We start from the raw sequence: 20,654 nt of genomic DNA on the forward strand, positions 1-20,654 counted from the left end.
TGGCTCCGTGCAGGTGACACTGGGGACATGCACCGCGGCTTGTTGGGGGGGGGGGGGCGTGCACCATGGCTCAGAGCAGGCTGGGGGTGGGTGGGGGGGACACGTACACCACGGCTCAGCTGGAGGGATCCGGGATGTTCACCGTGGCTGGGGACAGGCTCAGTGCAAGGGGTGGGTGACAGGGACCGTGACCCAAGGTGTGGGCTGCATCACTGGGGCGGGGGCTGAGCCCCCCCGGCTGCCTCCGGGCACGGGTCCCGCTGGGAGGGGCTGGGGTGCGGTGCCGCCGCGGGCTGCCCCCCCCGGGGCTCACAGGGACGATGTCGTGGAGTCCACCACCTCGCGGCCGTTGCACACGGTGGGCACGTACGGCGAGGCCGAGCCTGGCCGGGAAGGCAGCGGTCAGGGGGAGCTGGGGCCTGGCTGCAGCACCCCCCCGGGCACCCCACTTTATGGGCGATGGGTGCCCGGGAGCTGCACCCCCAGGGCTGGGGTGGAGGGTGCCCACAATGACCACAACCCCTGCCCCCCGCCCAGGACCGATGATGGGGGCCCAGGGTGACCACATGCCCCAGGGCTTGAGTGGAGGGTGCACGGGGTGGCCGTGTCTCCTTGGGGACCCCAGGGACAGTCCCACCCCCCTCCCTTGCAGCCACGGGAGACATGAGAGGCTGGGACACAGGACGCAGCATCCTCCATCCCCCCCATTTCCAGTCACGCCCTACCCTGCACCCCACTTTCATTCAGGGGCTCATTCTGGGGTACTCCTGCCCCACCCCCCTGCCCCTCAGCCCCGCTGTGCTCACCGTGGGACTGGCTGGAGCTGGCGGCTGCAACGCTGAACCGAGCGGTGCCCACGCGGTGACTGGCCACGTTCTTCTGCGGCTGGAAGAGGATGATGTGCAGCTTGGGGGTGAAGAGGCAGCCAAGGACGACGGTGCCACTGAGGCTCACCGAGATGCACATGGTGGTGGTCTGGACCTGGAGACAGGGGTGGGCATCAGGTGCTCCTGCCACCAGCCCTTGGCCCTCAGCAGGGCAGGGTGAAGCCCTCGCTGTGGCACCGGCCCCACCAGGCAGAGGCTGTTCTGCACCCCTCAGGGATGTCCCACCCCACACCTCTACCAGGGTGGACCTGCTGGAGACCCATGGGCAGAAGATGGGCACTGCCTGGGGACATGTTGTCTCAGCAAAGCAGGTACACCTCGGGCAGCACCCCAGCTTTGCCAAGATGCTGCTTTGGGGTGGCCAGAGCCCAGCACCTCCCACCCTGGTGCCCGCACCCACCAGTGGACACAGGTCCTCTCTGGAAGCCTCTGACTGCAGTGGCCCCCACCAAGTCCTCCAGGCCCATCAAGAACATGTTTGGGTGCCCTTGCCAGGGAGCTTGAGGTGCTGCAGCGTGCACCCCAGCCCCTGGCACTGCTCTGCTCCCCAGGGACTATGTTGGCCCGGGGTTGGCATTCGTGCTTTGGTTGGGAGGTGGCTGGATGAGCCAGAGGCTCTTTGTGTCTTTGTGTTGTGAGGCTGAAGGTCAGGTTGGGGGTTGTGTGTCTCTGGAGGTCTCCAGACCATTTCCCATCCTCATCCTAGCAAATGGTCTGTCAGGAGGGACACACACACACATATTTTCTCCCCAGGACTCACTGCCCCTTTGGCCACCCTTCACCTAGTCCCACATGCCCCAGTATGGCAGAGACAGCCACCACCAGTTCCACGGCCGATGACCCTTCCCCAGTCCCACCCATCTCCTAGCCACAACCCCCCCTCCCCACAGAGCCCAAATTACCAGGACCTCTCAGATCCAGCCCTGCTGCAGCACCCCCCCCACCACAAGCTCTTACTCGGTAGTCACTGGAGGTCACGTAGAAGATGGGCAGGAAGGCCAGCCAGATGATGCAGGTTGTGTACATGGTGAAGCCAATGAACTTGGCCTCGTTGAAGTTCTCGGGGCATTTCCGTGTCTTGAAGGCGTAGACTGTGCAGAGGACAATGAGGAGGACGTTGTAGGTGAGTGAAATGAGCATGTTGGAGTCGCGGTTGTTGCACTTGAGGGTGACGATGTACCTCTTGTCAGGCTCAGTCTCCTTGCCTGTGCCGGGGGTCTCCACCAGCAGCCAGATGATGACAATGATCAGTTGGCAGGAGATGAGGGCCATGCAGATGACCACCTGTGATGTGGGGCTGATGAACCGGGGGCGCTGGACCCCTTCCTTCACGCCACTGAAGATCCTGGCGATGCGGTTGGTCTTGGTCAAGAGGGCCGAGTAGCAGACGGCGAAGGACGTCCCCAGCCCCAGGCGCCGCAGCGTGCACACCTCGGTGGAGGGCTTGGCGATGAAGATGAAGGTCATGCTGTAGCACATGAGGACCCCAGTCAGGAGGATGTAGCAGAGCTCCCGGCCAGAGGCCTTCACGATGGGGGTGTCATTGTTTTTCATGAAGACTCCGAAAACAAAGAGGGTGGAGATGAACCCCAGGCAGGAGATAGTGACGGGCCCGATGGCCCACATGTCCTTCCAGCGGATGTATTCCTGGGGCAACTCGTAGCAGCCATTCAGGGTCTCGTTGGGCCAGTAACCCAGACCACAGTCCATGCAGGTGAACTCATCCAGCAGGTACTCGTAGGGCTGGCAGGGGATGCAGATCCAGCAGCATATGTCTCCTGGCTGCATACTCTTGATCTCGTTCTTCTTGCAGGGGTCGCTGCACTGGGACACAGGGATGGAGGTCTCAGCCCATGGGATGAGGCTGGTGTTGAGGATAAGCCCCTCAGCCCAGTAGCCCACCTTCTGGTACTGATACCGCCCATCCGTGTGGTGGTAGTTGAAGATGTTGTAGCGCCCGATGCCGTCGCCATAGCGGTCAAACCGCACGACGCTCTTGGTGTCTGCTGGCCTGAACGGAGCTGGAGGGAGGAGAAGGGGAGACAGTCACGGCCATAGGGCAGCAGAGCACTCGCTCCCAGCACGGAAGCAGGGGGTCCTTCAAAGGGCCACATCCCACCATGGCCACAGGCCCATGTCCAACCCACTCCCTGCCTACACTCATACTCTCTTGTCTACACACGTGTTAGGAGCAGGAAAGCCAAGGTGGACAGCTGTCTCCCCACGTGCCCAAGAGCTTGTCAGCCCCAGCCAGTTCTGCAGGGCCAAAGTGGGGGATTTTGCACCCTCTGTGGTTCTCAGTGACACCTGCACAGCTGGGCCCAGCCCAAGTCCCACAGGACATGCTTTGAATTCATCCCAAACTATGTGGGTCCCTAATCAAGGGGAGCACTCCACTTTAATCCCTGAAATGTGAATAAATCACAAGGCTTGCAAGTGAGGTCTCCAAGGACCTGAGTTCTTGGGAGGTTCCATGTGGGGCTGGTCCCACCCAGCTGTAGTAGGATGGAGTTGGTCACCAGCTTCTCTGCACTGGGGGCAGAAGACCTCCCAAGTGTGATGGTGGCCTGTTGGCTTCCTGGGACAACTACAGCACAGGCGTAGGCAGGCTGGAGGAATTGGGAGGGTCTTGGGTCAAATTTGGGTCTCCTTCCTTGCCCCTCCACCCTGTCATTTGCAATTAGGCAACCAAACCCCACCTCCACCTCCGGACTCACCATCAAAATTAACGTTGAGGATGAAGTCCTTGTAGAACCTCTTGCCATTGACAGGCTTCATGGCACTGCAGAGCTTGGTGGTGTTGGGGCACAGGGCCTGGTGCATGTTGTGGAGAGAGTGGGCCATGGCATAGACCGCGTTGACCACGAAGGTGATCTTGGACTCTGGCTCAAACTTGCCCGTCTTGAGGGAGTACCAGCTACAGTCCTGTGTGTGGAAGCTGCACTTGAACTTCTGCTCCCAGAACTCCCGGAACCAGGGATTTCGGCTGTTATTGTAGGGGTTGAGGTTCCGGAAATAGGCAGCAAACTCCTTAATGGGGTAGGCCGCCAGCTCGATGGTGATGGCTCCCTCTGCCACAGCTTCACTCCCAGCCACCACGCTCTCCAGGGCTCCCCACCCATCGCTGGCCACCCACATAAAGGACACGTTGGCTCTCTGGGCAGCCGCCAGCAGCTCCCGGGCGTCTTCGCTTCGGGTGAACAGCACAACCACTCTGGCGTTGGGCTTCTGGTGCAGAGCCCGGACCACCCCGTCGTAGGTCTTCTTGTTCATGGAGCGACCCACCTTCTCCGAGGTGGCAATGCAGATGTTGCGCATGCGGGCTTCCTGCTCGAAGGCCTCGATCCCCGTCTCCCCGTAGTCGCCCTCCGAGGCCACGGTGGAGACGTAGGTCCAGTTGAAGAAGCGGAGGATCTCCGCCATGGCCTTGGCCTGGTAGAAGTCTGGCGGGACGGTGCGGGCGAAGTAGTCGTAGCGGGACTTGTCGCTGAGCTTGGCGCTGGTGGAAGCGTAGCTGATCTGGGGGATCTGGAAGAGCCGCAGCAGGTTGGCCACCTGCGGTGGGGGAGGAGAGGGGCCTGGTGAGGGCTGGTCCCACCGGGGACCCCCTGCCCAACCCCAGCTGCTGAGAGTGCTGCTGAGATGACTGCGGTGAGCGGTCCCCACCTGGGAGGCTCCTGGCTGCCTTGCAGATGCCGGTGTGTTCGTGGAGCTGCCCCAGCCCTCTGGTGTGCGACTTGCCTTCATTTGGAATTGTTTCATTGGGGTTTGGGGGTGTTCCCTGCACTCCCTCCTGAAATCCAGGGCTCTGTGTGTGTGTGTGTGTGTGTGTGAAGGGATTCATGGCAAAGGCTGATGATCCCGTGTGGGTGACCCGTGGGAGATGTTTGTGGGCAAGGGGAAAACCGGGGCACATCGCAGCCCCACGGGGTGGGGAGAAAGGGGAGACAGGGCTCTGGGTGCTGAGGCAGAACCCCCCACCCAACCCGACAGAGGGGCTACAGAGCTGGGCCTGGGGACCAGTGCCTGTGTGCCCAGATTGGGATCCCCAGCGGGACCAGCACCTTCCAGCTCTCATTAGCTTTAAAGGGCAAAACCCCCCCACCAAACACCCCGCTAATGAGGCTGTTAAACCCCCATCTGAAGCCAGGGAGGCTTCAGGCACGCCAGCGGGGCCTGTGAGCCTGCCCACAGCTGGCAGCTCCCCAGGCAAGAGCGGTGGCTTAATTAACGTGGACAAACGCTCTGCACTACAAAGTCCCCTCATGGGAAGAAGGCCCCGAGCGCAGCAGCGCGGCTGCCCGGCCCGGCTGCACAACGGCAGCTGCCTGCGTGGCACAGGAGACGGGGCCTGCACCCTGGGGGGATGCTCTTCCCGGGGTCCACAGACCACCCCGGGGTGACAGCTGAGTCCAAGGCTCAGGTTAGATAACTGGGGACGTGGGGGTGGTGTGGGGGGCTCCCTGTGCCCACCCTGCCCTGCCCAGGTGGTCCTGAAGCAGACAGGTTTGGGGGGTGGGTAGGGGCAGAGGGTACAGCCCCCCATGCCGGGCAGCTCTGCTTGCCAGGAGTGGTGCTCCCACATCCCCGGCACCAGTGTGACATTAGGAGTGCCACGGGGTGTGTCCCTGTGCCCAGCCGTCCCACGGGGCTGGAGATGAGCCCAGCCCTGCTTCCACACCGTGGTGGGTCCCAGGCACAGCACCCCGCCCCATCCCTCTGGATGCCAGGGCATCGCCGAGCCACTCTCCCCAGCACCATGCTGCCCAGGGGGGAGCAGGACAGGCACGAGGCAGCCATGGTGATCCAGGGTGCTGGAGGTGGCCACCCGCAGTGCCTGCTGCATCCGAGCGTGGTGGCATCGTGCTGTCACCCATCAGCGGGTGCCTGCGGGCGCTGCCAGCCTATGTCAGGCAGGAGAGGGCCAGCATCCTCCTCCAGGCCCACACTGGGATGTGGCAGGCCAGGGGCTGGTGCCAGCGCTACTGGGAGGCTGCCTGCACCATCCAGGCTCAGTGGTGGCAGCAAGGGACACGGCAGCGTGGTGGCACCAAGGATGGCATCGACCTCAACATCGAGATCGTCCTGGGATGAGGAGCTGTGCTTGCCCCCATGGCCCTGGGAGGGGAACAAACCCCCGTCCCTGTGTGTGATGGATCCACTGGCTCGGCTCCATTGCTTGTGGTGGGTGGGGGGGTTTCCTGCAGCCCCCATGGGGACCCACCCTGGCCACCAGCAGGGCTGGCATTCCCTCTCCACTGCAGACAGGGGCACTGCATCTGCGTGTGGGAAATGAGAGCATCCTTGTACCAGTCTGGCAGCGGCATCATCACACTGCTGCCAGGGTTTTACCACCCCCCCTCCCCATTTCTGCTGACACCACACCCCTCCCCTCCCCCCCAGACTCATCCATGTCCCTCTTGCCTGGGGGTTACCTGGATGGAAACATCACTGTAGGAGCCCCCGATGACCCCGGTGATGGCCGTGGGTACGTCATCGTGGACAGCGTAGGAGCCGTCGGGGCAGATGTGCTCCGAGCCGTCCACCCTGGTGAGGGAGGCACGGACAAAGTCCAGGGACTGCTCGAGGGCGTAGGTGTCCTTGGAGCAGGTGTCGAGGATGTGGGCGCCCAGCTTGACCCCCGGCAGGATGCTCCCATCCTTGTTGATCTCATCCAGGGCGAAGAGCATGGCCTCCAGGCGCTGGATGCCCCGGTGCTCGTTGATCTTGCCACAGTCTTCACCCCCCACTCCCTTCTCGTGGACAGGGAAGAGGCCTCCGATCACCAGGTCCCCGTCCGTGCTGATCTCCCTCTTGCCGGCCATGCCGTGCCCGGCAGCCAGGCAGCTGGCCAGGCACACCAGCCACAGCCAGGCAGCCAAGGGGGCAGCCATGGGGCGTGCTGGTGCCAGCTGGGGGACCTGTGCCACCCCGCGTCACCCGCTGCCACCCGTCAAGGCAAGGGCAGGCAGTCCTCAGGCATCGGGGTGGCACCCGGGGGGGGGGGTGGGGGGGTGGCACGTTGTGTTGTCAGCAGGAGGGGGGGGGTTGCCGCCCCAGCAGAACCCTTGGCACCTGGAAAAATGGAGAGAGAAGAGGCTGGATCTTGAGGCTGCAAAGGGAGACAGGGACTGTCCCGAGGGCAGTGCCAGCACTGCACGGGCAAGCAAGGGTGTGAGCCTGCCTGTGCCCCCCCACCCCACCCCGACACCTCTCACCCCAGGGTGCCCTTAGGAAGAAGCTCACCACCCGGGGCCCCAGGACACCGGCAGGTGACACCCAGGGAACAGGCAGGGGAGCGGGGACCAGTTGCCCCACAGCAGTTCCCGGGATGCACCAGCATGGGCAGGGGGCACAGAGCAGCCTGCCGGGGGTCAGCTTGCCAGGGCCCCAAAGACTGGGGGGGGAAGGAGGGTGCAGGGATGTCACCCAGGGCAGGCAGCCTGTGTTGGGTGGGCAGAGCCAATGCCAGCTCCAAGCCAAGCCCCCAACCCATGGAGCAGCATCGGGGGTGCTGGCAGCTCCTGACCTACAACCAGCCATGAGCCCACCGTGCTGGCAGCACCCAGCCCCCAGCCCCCACCGTGTTTTCATGCCCACCCCTGGAGCCCACTGGCCCTGCTGCTACCCCAGTGCTGCCCATGGCACCGGAGCAGGGACACGCCACTGGCATCAGCCTCTTGCAGCGATGTGTAGGGCCGGCTCCGGCAGCCGCGGTGCTTCAGCGCCTGTTCTCTCACCACCGCCCCTTCCTTCCTCATATACTAAATTCAGAGAGCTCAGTGAAAGTAGGAGCCAGGTTTGCTGACTCCCTCTGCAGAAAGCACGGAGGCGCGGGGGAATCAAAGGCTTTTGCAGCAGACAGGCCTTTTTTTGGCAGGAGATGCAGTTCCCCCCCCTCCCTGAGAGCGGTTGTCTTTTCCCAAACCACAGGAGAGGTTTGTTTCCCATCTGAAGCTGACTGCTGAAATCCCCCAGGGCTGGTGTTTTGGGGTCCACGGGAGAAGGGTACCCTCCTCGACAACCCTGCTCTGGCACAGAGAGAGCTGCCGGTGCTGTGGCTGGTCCCAGGGCTCCCCTGCAGCCTGGCAGAGTTGGGGTGCTCATGGTGGGGCACATGGGGTGTGAGGATAATGCTGGAGGGTACCCCCGCAGCTGGTACTGAGGCTGCTCTCCATGAGCAGGAGCAGAAACCCCCCCACCCTTCCCCAAAGCCCATGGTGTCCCCAGGGCACCCAACTCCTCCTGTGGCTGGAGGAGCCCTTCAAATAGGCATTGGAGCTGGTGGTGATGCTGCTGCAGGCAGCAGCATGGCATGGGGCATAATAGGATGGAGGGTGTGTGGTCATCCCCCTCTGTGCCCCAAAACGCCCGTCCCTGGGTGCTGCCTGCCTGCCACCAGCCCCCAGCTGCCTTGGGACGTCTCCCACCTGACCCCCTAATTTGAAAGGGTTTGGGGGAGAGGCTGAGGGAAGGTCCCTGCCTTATTCAGCCAGTGAACACTCCTGAGGGACCCAGAGTTTCCTCAGGCATGTGGGTTATTGATGGAGCCCCAGGGCAGCAGGCTGGACCCCGCACACGGGCCCAGCAGCACCGAGAGCCCGGCTCCCCGGGGTCTGACTCTTCCAGGGCAGCTGGCAGGACCCGGCAGACAAAGGGCACCTTCAGGCAAAGCTCTCCTGAAAGGGCAAACCATTCCCCACCCCAGAGTGAGCGCTGAGGGATGCCGTGAGCAGGGCTGTGCCCATCCCTGCAGCTGCTCAGCTGGGCTGGCATAGTGCTGGGGGCAGACAGCCCCCCAGGAACATCTGGAGAACACTGGGGGAAAGTGAAGCACCCAGCAGGGCAGAGCCGAGTCCAGCCTGACGGATGGACGCGGGGCAGCGGGAAAGCTCCTGCTGGCTGCTGGCAGCCTCCCCTCCTCAAAGCATCGGCGAGTAGGACGGGTGGGAAGATGCCAGCGCTCCTGCGTGTCCCCAGAGCTTCCCACCCACCCCCTGCCAGGAGACCTGCCCCTCTCCAGCACCAGGGTGGCACGGGGTGCATGTGAGGAGGGCACAGGGTGAGAGCCCGGCCGGCACAAGCCGCCATCGTCACCTCCCCTGAGGGTTTCTGGAGCTCCTGGCACCCCCGAGCTCTGCCGGGACCCGGCACCTTCGCTCTGCCCCACGGCCCCCGGGGGGCCCAGAGCGCCTTCCCTGGGTGCTCGCCCCATTCCCCCCTCCGTTCGGCTGCTCTCCCCCGGCCTGGCAGCAGCGTGGGGGGTCGGTGAGGCAAAGGCAAGAGGCGCTGCCACGGCCCCGGCCCGGGCACCCCAGGGACACAGGGGGAGAGGAGGGGGCCCCGCCTGCCCCACCGCAGCCGCCCAGAGCCTGGGGTCACGGGCTTGGCCGATCCACCCCAATCCCAGCCCGAATCCGCCTCGCTGCCCGCCTGTCCCGCTCCATCCCCCCCCCCGCTCCCGGAGCCTCCGCTCTCTCCGGTCAGGGACCGTGGAGAAAGGACCCGTGGGGACGGCAGCAGGGGCGGGGGTCGCAGGGGGGGTCCTGTCCCCGCCGCACCGGCCGGTCACTCGCGCTCCCCTGGCCCGGGCGGCCCCCGGGACCCCCGGAGCCCCTTCTCCCGGAGCCCCGCGACCCGGCGTCCCGCGCCGGGCACGGGAGAACGGCGGGAGCGGTGCCGGTTCGCCCCCGCCCCGCACGCACCCCGGGCCCAGCCGGTGCCGGTGCCGGTGCGCGGGCTCATCTCCCCTCCCGCAGCCCCGGCACCGGCCGCCGAGCCCCTCCGTGCCGCGTCCCCGACGGCTGCGGGGGGTATCGCCCGGTCCCCGCTCCTCGCTGCCGCGGGCACGGAGCTCCGGGGGACGCCGGGACGCGGTTGGGGACACGGCGCGGCCCGAGGCCACGGGGACGGGCGCGGTCGGGAGCGCCGGGGTGGGAGCGCAGCCCTTACCTGGGCCCGGCGGGTTGCGCCGGGAGCCGGTGCCGGTGCAGCGGCTGCCTGGGAGCTGCGGCTGCCGCCGCCGCCGCCCGCCGCCGCCTCTGACACTCCGCCAGCCCCAGCCGAGCTGAGCCGCTCCGCCCCCCGCCCGGCCCGGCCCCGGTCCCGGCCCCCGCCCCGGCCCGGCCCGGCGGGCAGCGGCACCCCGGGGTCTCCCCGCCTGCCCCCCGCCCGCTCCCGGCACCGCCGCGCCGGGCAGGGCTTGGGCAGAGCCCGGCGGGGACACGGCGGGATCCGGGCAGGGCACAGCCAAGGGGCGGCCGGATCCCGGCGGGGCAGCGGCGGGACAGGGCTCCGCACCCCGGGCCGCCTGGCAGGGCACAGCTCAGTGCCTGCTCCCCCCCCGCCCCAGAGCTCCCGGCTCAGTCCCAGCCCGGCCACAAGGGTCCCAGTCCCAGCTCTGGAGCTGCGACCTGGTGCCCCTGGGGCCGTTCCGTCCCTGTCCCCTCTGCCCCCTTGCTCCCCAAAGCCTTTGGGGGTACCAGTGTGCCTGGCATCATCCCGCTGCCTCCCTGAACTCCACGCAGCCCCCACGAGCACCAAGCTGGGGGAAGTGTTTGGACCATCCAAAGGCAGAAGCAGCGGATGAATTCAGTGTTCCAGGTCTCCACTACTTGCCTGAACCCTTTCTGGAGTCATCTGGCCACGCAGGACCCCACCGAGTGGCTCAGGGACAAGAACAGGACAGGGGATGGCACAGGACCTGCAGGAGCCACGGGTGTCTCCAGGCCACTACCCCAAGCAACAGCCCCACTGCCCCGTGCCTCAGTTTCCCCACTGCCACTGCTGTGTTTGCAGGCTGTGGGTTAGGGCACTGCACCGCGAGCCAGACCTGCTCTGTCTACACCCCCAGCAAGCAGCCCTGATCTGAGGAGAGGATGACCCAGGACCTCTGTGGCAAGGTTTCTCCTGGGGTGCCATGGCACCAGGACCAGCCCCTGCCAGCCCATCTCCTTCCAAGGCTGGAAGCACTCAGGAAAAAGGAGGGTGCCAGGGCTGGGGGGACCTCGGCACTGCTGGCCAGGCTGGGCAGAGGACGAGGGAGTGATGGAGACGTGCCTGGCTGTGCTGAAGGATACCAGCAGCGCCAAGGTCCTGCTTCTCCCCCAGCAGAGGGGACCTGGCATGAGCCTCACACGTGCCACGGCACCGGCTGCATCCTCCTGGCTGCTCCTTTGGCACCGCTGCTGGCGGGACAGTGGCAAAGCCTCCCCAGCCCCATCGTCAGTGGGGTTAGGGGACAAGCAGCGTTGGCATCCGCTGCCTGGCTCCAACCTCCCCAGAGCCTCAGCCAGCCATAAATATTTCAGGGGGCCTGGCAGTTCCGTAATAACCAGCAACAAAGATAAACACTGGGAAGAGCAATATTTTTCCATGTGGGCTGGAGGAGTTTAATATTTTATCACTCAGAGCACAAAATATTTATGAACAATCTCCTGTCAATCACTGGCTGAGGACTAATCGTGACCTTTCCAAGCCAGGGAGGACATAGCCCCACCATGGAGGGACAGCTGGGCCTCCCCTGTCCCTTGTCCCCCTCCATGCCAAGCCCTGGTTTTGGGCTACCACGTCTGACTGCCCTGCAATGTCGGGGCACTGGGGGCACTGGGGCAGGGACTGAGGGGCTCCAGCACCCGGCACTGCCCTGGCAGCAATGTCCAGGCTGTTCCCATGTCCCCAGCCCAGGGACAGGGAACTGGGGCCAGCACGTCCCTGCCTACACACCCTGTGGGACCAGGCAGGTGGCACAGCTTAGGCAGGCTGGTCCTCTCGCCACTGGACCTGCCATGGGGCACCAGCAGGTCGGGGACCTGGCTTTGCTGTCTACCTTCAGCAGGTTCCCAAGATGAGGGGGGAACCACCTCCCTCCAGCCCAGCCCAGCCCAGCCCAGCCTGGGGTGGCAGCTGGGATCCTTCCCCATCACCCCCCCAGCCCACATACACCAGGGACGGTCCCCGGGACCCCCGGGGTTGCCCAGGCAGGGACTGAGCTGAGCAGCAGCGACGCGGAGCCACCGGGCAGCTCCCCGGCTCGATGCGGGGGTGTGCGGGGGGCAGCCCCCCACCCACAGCCCACTCCCCACCACGGGGCCACACAATCAGCAATGCCACCGGTGAGGAAAAGCATCCACTTTATTACAGAGCCCAGGAGCGCCCGTGGCAGCCGGGAGCAGTGGGATTTTACACGGGATGTTTCCATGTTCCAGGCAGGGAAGAGGAGGGGGACGAGCCCACCCGGCGCTACCTGCAGCTCTCTGGTGCTGGGACACACGGCAGCGGCAGGAGCTGTGGGTGAGAGGGGCCCTGGCAGAGCTGAGGAGGCACAGACACCCCTGCCATCCACCACCACACCCCCCTCCCCACACCCCTGCAAGGAGTTTGCATCTAGAGACACAGAAACGGCAAACACATCCTGCTGCCTCCCCCCCCACCCCACTCAACCCACACCTACCCCACACACCCGCCGAGCGCCGCGGGAGACCCTCCCCCTCCCCTCCCCATGTCCCTGAAACAGCCAAACACCCTTTCTGCAAAGAGGGAGAGCGGGTCCCCGGGGGAATCAGCAACTGAAATCTCTTGGCTGGAGAGGAAGGAGGTGGGAAAGGCAACCAGTTCCCAGGAACACGGACCCCTGCGAGGCAGCCAGGTCTCTGCTTCACTCTTCTCCTCTCTCGGCAGCGGCGGGCTCCTTGGTCCACTTGATTGTGACCTCCTGGTTCCCCGTGTAGCCCACGTCGGGCAGCAAACCTGCAGCTCCCTCCACGTCCCCGGTGACCTCCAGGTCCAGCTCCTCGAAGGAAGAGCCACTGGCTCCCGACTCGCTGTAGCTGTGCTCGCTGCGGGTGTCTGCTTCCTCCCGGCCGCGGCTGGCTGGGAAGGGCAGCAGGATGGAGGTGGCCACTGAGGTGTCTCTGCTGTCGGTTGTGGCCTCCATGCTGATGGAGCTCGTCTCGCTCATGGTGTCAGCCCCTGGGGTGGAGAGAGAGGAGGGATGTTGCAGGATGGAGGTGATGGGGATGGGGTGACGTTGCCTTTGAAGCCACCCTGAAACCCCAGAAGTGTCAGGCTGGGATGCAGCTCCTGCCCCGTCACCCCCATGGCTGCTGAGAAGAGCCCAGGCCAAGACAAGCAGGAGCTGGGCTCAGCGCAGCCCCCTGCCATCAGGACACCACAAGCCAGCACAATCACCACCCAGCTTCTCAGCTCTGCCCTGTCCTCGCTGCTTCCCCCTTGGCAGCCCATCCTCGGGCAGCAACTGCCCCCAGCACCGTGCCGGGAACCAGGCAGGATGCTGTGCTGGGGGGGTGATGCTGTGCTGGGGGGGTGATGCTGTGCTGAGGGGGTGACGCTGTGCTGAGGGGGTGATGTGGGGCTGTGGCACAGCGTGAGCACCCGAGGGGACGGTGGCACATGGGCACGTCCTCAGATGCGCTGCCGCCAGCGGTGGGCGCGGGTCCGGCCTCACGCCGTGCCACGCGAGCGCTGCCGCCGGCCCCCACACACCCGGCTCCTGCTCCCTGCCTGCTTTGCTGGTGGCAGCACCAAGGCAGGCCGGGCTCAGCAGCACATGGCACGCCGAGTGCCAGGGGACCAGGGAGCCTGCTCGGCCGGCTTGGCGCTTCTGCACATCACTTGGCTGCCAGCCGGCACCCCGGCTCCCGGCCGAGCCCCCCCCCTGGACCGCCCCTGCCTGCCTGGGTGAGGCCTCAGCCCACCCCCCCCTCCCCTGATCCCTGCCTCGTTAGTTTGTTTGACAACACAATTAAGGAGTCGACAACAAGACAAGTGTGTCAGATTGAGCCCAGCAGCTCGGTGCTGTTGCCAGAGCAACCATCCGGGAGACAAAATCCTCCTGTAAAACATTAATCATTGGTAATTATGACATCACAGGCCCACATGCTTGATTATGACATCACAGACCACAGCGCTCATCACAACACTGCGGAACTGCCTTGCTAATCACGGCGGTGGCGGCGAACACCCATCGGGCTCCCCCATCACTGCCCTCCCCACTCCACCCTCTTTCCTGCCTGCCTGGCACCGGTGAGAAGGGCATGTGTGGGGCCCAGCCGATCCCTGGCACCTCTGGGGTGCAGCACTGGTGCTGGGCTGGACCCCCCTGCTGAGAATCGTGCCCCACGCCAGGAGGGAGACCAGGAGGAGCCGGCTGAAGGCTGCAGCTCGCCATCAGCGGGGCCGGGGAGCAGCGCAGAGGATGGTGATGGCTGGAGGGGCTGCTGGTTGGGAGAGGGGAGCCCTCTCCTCCACGGCAGCTCCTGCGGCACGGCACGGGGCTCCCGCAGGCATCCCCAGCCTCTCCGGGCTCCCGCAGCCGGGGCGGCTGGGGCTGGGCTGCTCAGCCTCCTCCAGCCACACCGCAGCCACCGGTCTCCCAGAGGAGACCTGCCAGGGAGGGACCTTCCCTTCCAAACACCCTCAAATCCCTTTTTTTTTGGGTCTTTTCTGCTGTTTCTCTTCCCAGCCTGGGCGGGTGCCAGCAGAGCTGCTTGCACGGCAGCCCTCGGCCTTCCGAGCAGCACTGGCCCCCCAGCCCCCAGCCCAGCTCGGAGAGGACCCAGCGGAGGTACCAGGGTGAGGAGCAGCCAGGGAAGACCCACGGAGGCAGCCGGCACGAGCCGAGCCCGGGGTCACCCAGCGCCTGGCGAAGCGCCCGGGTAAGGGGAGGGGAAGAGCGTCCGGGCGCGGCGGCGGCGTCGGGCAGCACCTCGACATGGAAACTCCATTTGCTCTAAGTTAAAAAGCATGTTCTGCACGCGGCCAGCCGGGAGGAGCACCACGGTGGGCAGCCAAGGGGCAGCAGAGAGGAGGACGGTGCCCTCCCTCCCACCCGGCACTGGGCAGGCGGTCAGCAGAAAGCCTCTGGGAAGAGGGGGCTGGGGGGGCTGGAGGGGAGTGTGCAGCCCCTAAGGGCTCATGAGGTCCTGAGCAGGGGTCTCAAATCATTTCCCATTTGTCCCAATGGGTGGCCTGAGGTGACATGGACACAGTCCCACCAGACACAGTCCCACCAGACATAGTCCCACCGGACAGAAGTCCCACCGTGGCTTCCAACAGCTCAGTTCATTCATGGTCATCTTGTGTCCCTCTGAAATGTGGGACAAGACTGAGCTGGGACCCCCAGGCCATACCCTGCCAGCTCAGCATCCCTCCCACGTCCCTCGGGCCATATGGCCCAGGAAGCCATCATGTAACCCCACATGTAACCTCTCCTGAGGAGAGGAGCAGCCACTTGGGAAGGGGAAGACAGGGATGAAGCCAACCTCAGCACCGCTCCCAGCCGCCACCCCAGGAGAGCACTGCTGTCCTCACCCCTGCAGCCACCTCCCTCTCCCCCACTCCAAGGGCAGCAATAAATCCAGTCCCATTTCCATTCAACCAGGCACTTTGTCACCCCTCTGTCACTCCTGATGGCGCTGGAGCAGCCTCAGCTGGAGGATTTGCCTGTTCCCACTGCCTCGCTTCACCTCTGTGCAGGACACGGGTGGCTCCAGCACAGCCCTCCAGTCTGGTGGGGATGGATGGCCAGGGCAGCACAGGACCTGGAGTCATTCCTGCTGGGATGTGGCAGGAACCCCCAGCTGTCCCTGCACAGCCCAGGGAGGCTGGGTAGGGGGTGTGGAGGGACTCCCAAGGGGGCAACCAAAGCCTGGTTGGAAGGTGCCTTGTGGGCAAGCGGGGTGCTGCTCTCACCTCGCAGGCACGGGGGCTTCTGTGGGCCCTCACAGCCACTTCCCCAGCCTGCCCCAGGCACTTTGCTCTGTCCTCACCCCTGCCAGCTGCTGCCCATCCCCTGCCTCCCACCTCCCGAGGCTGCACCCTGCACTGGGGGCCGGCACAGCATCCGGATCCAGCAGGGCTTTTCCTTCTGCCATGCAGTGAGATGCTGGATGGTCCCTGCAACACCTCCTCTGCTCTGCTCCCCCAAGGACCACATAGCCACCCTGCTGCATGTTTGCACAGCAGGAACAAAGAACCTGGGGAGTTTTAATATGGGAAGAAGAGGCACAGCATGGGCTGAAGCCCTGCCAGGGTGCTGAGGAGCCCCCCAAATGCCAGGCTCACCCAGGAAGGCAAGAAGCCAAATAGCCAACACTGAGGTACCACCTGGGATGGGTGCAAGGACCTGTCAGGGAGCTGCTCCCCATGCAGCTCAGCTCTGTGCCACCCAGCATCCCTCCTGCCAGGGCTGGCTCCCCTCCTGCACCCCTCCAAAGGACACTGCTGCCTGAGGTCTTGGTGTACCTGGACCTTCCATTTTCCCTTGTTCAATCAAATATTCATCTCCTCTGCCACTGAATAATAGATCAATGTGCTGGCAGGGGGGGCTCAGCTCCCTACATTTGCTGGGGCTCCCACAGAGCGGGGCCAGGGCGGGCATGGGGGGGTCACCCACCGGGACCTCTCCTGGACTGTACAGGCAGGCAGGATGGGCAGGGGGCTGTGGAATGGGCAGGGGGCTGCAGAACAGGCAGGGGGCTGCAGAACAGGCAGAGGGCTGCAGAATGGGCAAGGGGCTGTGGAATGGGTAAGGGGCTGCGAAACGGGCAAGGGGCTGTGGAATGGGCAGGGGGCTGCAGAATGGGCAGGGGGCTGTGGAATGGGCAGAGGGCTGTGGAATGGGCAGGGGGCTGTGGAATGGGCAGAGGGCTGTGGAATGGGCAGGGGGCTGTGGAACGGGCAGGGGGCTGTGGAATGGGCAGGGAGCTGTGGAATGGGCAGCGGGCTGCAGAATGGGCAGGGTGCTGTGGAGCAGGCAGGGGGCCGCAGAACAGGCAGGGGGCTGTGGAACGGGCAGGGGGCTGCAGAATGGGCAGGGGGCTGTGGAATGGGAAGGGGGCTGCAGAATGGGCAAGGGGCTGTGGAATGGGCAGGGGGCTGCGGAAAGGGCAGGGGGCTGTGGAACGGGCAGGGGGCTGCAGAACGGGCAGGGGGCTGCAGAATGGGCAGGGGGCTGTGGAGCGGGCAGGGGGCTGAGGCGGATGGGAGCAAGCTGGGCTGGATCAGAGCTCACCGGGGAAGGAGCCCCCCGCCCCCCGCGGCACTGGGGCTCAGCGGGTGATGCCGCCGGTTGCACCCAGACGCTGCTGGACAAATTCAGCTGCGGGAAAAGGAGCACCTGAGACTCCGGGCAGGGCCACGTGCTTGGAAACCATCTGTGCTCGTGCCAGCCAGCCCGTGTCAGGAGGCTGCCTCTGTCTGCTTTCACCTTCCACGCTGCAGCAGGGGTCATGCTGGGGAGCGCGCTGCTGGGAGCGAGCCGGGGGCGAGGGCCCCGCTGCGCCCAGGCCAGAGCCCCGGAAAATAATGAAGTACAAAGCAGCTAATCGTGATTGACACTGGGTCCCCCCTGGAGACCCATCAGCCGCCTTCCAAAACCCCTTCCCGTCTTTCCGATGACCCTGACGCTGGTGAAGAAGGGACAGAATTGGTGCGGGGGCAGCCGCAGCTCCCGGCCCCTTCCTCGTGTGCCGGGTGCGTTTGTCCTCGGCAGAGCTGCCAGTGCCCTGCTCCATGCAGGGCAGGCAGGAAGCAGAGACCCTGCGCTGTGTCCAGCAGCTCCTACAGCCACCGGCTTTGCTCAGAGCCACAGGCACCCAGCACCTCGCAGGGTGAGCTCAGGAGCCAGGGGGGACACCAGGTGAGAGCCCGAACGGAGAGACGCGCCCCAAGGCCAGGAGGCTCAAGAAACAAACCCGAGCTTTTCTTGAGCATCTGGGTCACTTGGTTCTGCTTGGACATGGAGAGGTGAGGAGCAATGGCAGCACTTTCTGCTGGGAACTCCTGGAGCCCTTAGCCCAAAGCAATGCAGCTGCTGGGGGCAGTTCCATCAGCTGGGACTGGAAGGTGCCACGTCCACGCAGTCGCACGCTCAGCGCTCTTACGTCAGCGTTTTGCAAGAGGGAGGGAAGAGTGGGCTTCATCTGCTGCCACATCGGGGTGTGTAGGGCATCCCCAGCACCCACAGCGAGGGGGGAAGGGGGTCAGCACCTCCCCAGCCCCCCAACTTGCCCTGGTGGGGTGTTGGGGACCCCCATCTGCATTTGCACTGCTCAGGCATGGCCAGAGGTGCTGAGTGCCACCAGCGGGACCACCGCTCTCTCCACCCTCCCACCCCAGTGCTGCCCGAGCATCCGTCAGGGCAGGACCACTCAAAACACCAGTGGAGCTGAGGTGGATCAAGAAACAACCCAAATCACAGAATCCCAGAATCACAGGGGTTGGAAGGGACCCCCAGAGCCCATGGGGTCCAACCCCCTGCCAAAGCAGCTCCCCAGCTCATATTGCACAGGGCGGCGTCCAGACAGGGCTGGAATCTCTCCAGAGAAGGAGACTCCACACCCCCTGGGCAGCCTGTCCCAGGGCTCCCTCACCCTCACTGGGGAAAAGTTCTTCCCCATGTTGCTGTGGAACTTCCTCTGCTCCAACTTGCAGCCATTGCCCCTTGTCCTGTTACATTCAGGGACAGGGACAGGTTCAGGGGCAGCTGCCCCGCGTGTGGCTGGCGTGGCCGTGCCGCCCGGCGCCGGGCGTGCTCGGCTGGCGGCTCCCGCGCCTCGCAGACATGTGAGCACGTGGGCCGGCGCCGCAGCCAGCATTTTGGGTTACTATAGCACTGCTGCTCCGCGCCTACAGCCATTGTGGTCCCTTCCTGTATGAATCCATCCAGACTCCAACAGATCCCGCTGAGCAGATGCTATCGGGCAACTCCGCCACCAGCTACAGCAACCTGGTATTTAAGCTCCTCGCAATCCCGATACGGAACAGATGAAGATGAGCTCAAGGAAGATGTATATGACAAGGAGAAAAACAAGCCCAGCTGCAACCAAAAGCTGTGAGATCCAGCTCTGACAACGGGGGGCTGGCAGCTCAGGAGCAGCTTGGCCCTTGCCCTGGTGCCACAGGGGTGCCCGGGCGCTCCCCCGAAGCTCGGTGTGACATCTTGGGGACGAGACCCTCTCTCAGCCCAGGGCAAGGAGAAGGGATGTGCCCAACTTAGGGATTGGGCCCAGGATCCCCACCTTTGGGAGGACTGATGCCAATCACTGCCAATCACCCATGCACAAGCCACGGGTACCTGTGATGTCTGTCTGGGCGTCTTCAGCCTCAGCTGCAGCAGCCCTGCTCTTCCTCTCCAGTTCTTTCATTTCAGGCACATAGAAGTCCCCTTGGCGGGCGAGGGGACACACGAAGTAGATGTGGTCCTCCTTGTAGATCTCGATCCGGGGGTGGGCGCACAGCTTCCTCTCCTGAAAGACAGCAGGGGACCGCAGGTCAGGGATGTGCCCTTGCCCCATGCCCTGAGAACCCCCCACAACAAGGACCTGCTGGCCTGGCATCGTCACAGACTAACCTGCTGTGCCACAGACGTGGGAACTGAGCACAGAGCAGTGGATCCTACCCCAAAACCCCAGTGCTGCTCTCCCTGCTGCAACAGACCCCGTGTGCCAGGGACAGCGGGTTCGGCCCCGGGGATGAGCAACCCCCTGGACTCAAGGAGGAGATGCTGAAGCCCCAGGGAGGCTCAGCTGCCCCAGTACAGCCCTGGTTGTGGTGGGCTCACTTGGTGCTGGAACGAAGGGTTTCAGGGAAGGCAGCAGCTGCTTCACATGGCCCTGCCAAGGCTCAGGTCCCTCCCGGCAGCGCGGCCCCACGAGCGGGCGTAGCGCTTCTCTGCTAATTAATATAATCCAGAGCCGACAGCTCAAGCAGCTCCTTTCAGAACAGCGAGGGCAGGGGGAGTGGGAGACGGATCCCTGGCATTTCCGACAACTCCCCCTCCTCCTCGCCCTGCCTCCCCCTGGCAGCACACTTCCAGACCTCAGCCCCACAAGCCCTGTGATGGGGGCACGTCCCACCCCCTGCTGTGCCCCAGCCCACGCTGAGCCGGGGCAGTGGGGGCTCTTGGGGTGCTGGGGCTGGGCTGAGGAGCAGCTGGACCCCTCTTGCCACCCCCTCCTCGCCCGCCTGCCCGCCGGCTGCTCGCTGGCAGAGGGGGCGGCTGATTACAAGCCGGGTGAGAAGGGAGAGCGCCTCTTCAGCAGCTTTTCTTGTTCTTTCTTCCTTTCCCCTTTTCAAACCTCTGACAGCTTTTATTTAACCCCACAACCACCCTGATTATCCTCCTCCTCCTCCTCCCTGCCCCAACTATGCTCTTCTTCCTCCCTGCCACATCCCTGCCAGCATGGCTTGCCCAGACATCTTCTATCAGGGTTCCCATCCCTCCAGGGCTCCCCAAATCCCAGGCTGGCCCCTCTCTATGGGAGCATCAAACGTGACCTCCCAAAATCCTGTTCGTTCCTGACTCCCTTTGCCCCCGGGGATGGACTGAGCTAATTTTGAGTTCATTTCCCAGCCAAATGCCAGCGTCAGACAGAATCCAGAGCAGAGGGGAGCCCACGCTGACCCCCTCCCGGGCGCTGCCAGCGCGGCCCCGTGAAGAGCCACCGCCATGCTGGCACGATGCTGAGCGAGCGAGATGGGGATGAAAACCCCATGAGCCATTTTCGGGTGTGTTTTCCCACGAAAGCCCAGAGGAGCCACCAGTGCAGAGCCCCAGCTCCCCAGGCTGGGGAGGCAGGAACAGGAGCTGAGAACCAGCTGTGGCGGGTGAAGAGGCCAGAGCGAGCGGAGCCCAGCAAGAGCTTTACCCATCCCCAGCGCCTCTCAGCCTGGATTTGGGCACAGTGCCTCCTGCATCCTTGGAGGAGCCACGCTGGCGATCCGGGTGCCGCAGGGACATGCAGG

General features: G+C 64.5%; 2 protein-coding genes across 3 annotated transcripts in view; both read right to left on the reverse strand.

Moving 5' to 3' along the window:
* Positions 1–309: 309 nt before the first annotated feature.
* On the reverse strand, positions 310–6,781 carry GRM2 (glutamate metabotropic receptor 2; the record flags this gene model as incomplete). Its single annotated transcript, XM_084269809.1, has 5 exons — positions 310–383; positions 807–981; positions 1,845–2,908; positions 3,605–4,442; positions 6,323–6,781. The coding sequence occupies 5 exons, from the start codon at positions 6,779–6,781 to the stop codon at positions 310–312; spliced, it is 2,610 nt and encodes an 869-aa protein (XP_084125935.1).
* Positions 6,782–12,320: 5,539 nt separating this feature from the next.
* The window catches only part of TEX264 (testis expressed 264, ER-phagy receptor), a 41,175-nt gene continuing 32,841 nt past the window's right edge, over positions 12,321–20,654 (reverse strand). For both annotated transcript variants that reach the window (XM_084269615.1, XM_084269616.1), the window contains exons 4-5: positions 18,985–19,156; positions 12,321–12,857 (exon numbers count right to left, since the gene is read on the reverse strand). In XM_084269615.1, coding sequence (XP_084125741.1) covers positions 12,544–12,857; positions 18,985–19,156 — 486 coding nt within the window. In that variant the 3' untranslated portion in view covers positions 12,321–12,543. The remainder of the gene's footprint in view (positions 12,858–18,984; positions 19,157–20,654) is intronic.

The sequence above is a fragment of the Gallinula chloropus genome (genome assembly GCF_964237585.1).
Source record: "Gallinula chloropus genome assembly, chromosome: 12".
Classification (NCBI taxonomy): Eukaryota; Metazoa; Chordata; class Aves; order Gruiformes; family Rallidae; genus Gallinula; species Gallinula chloropus.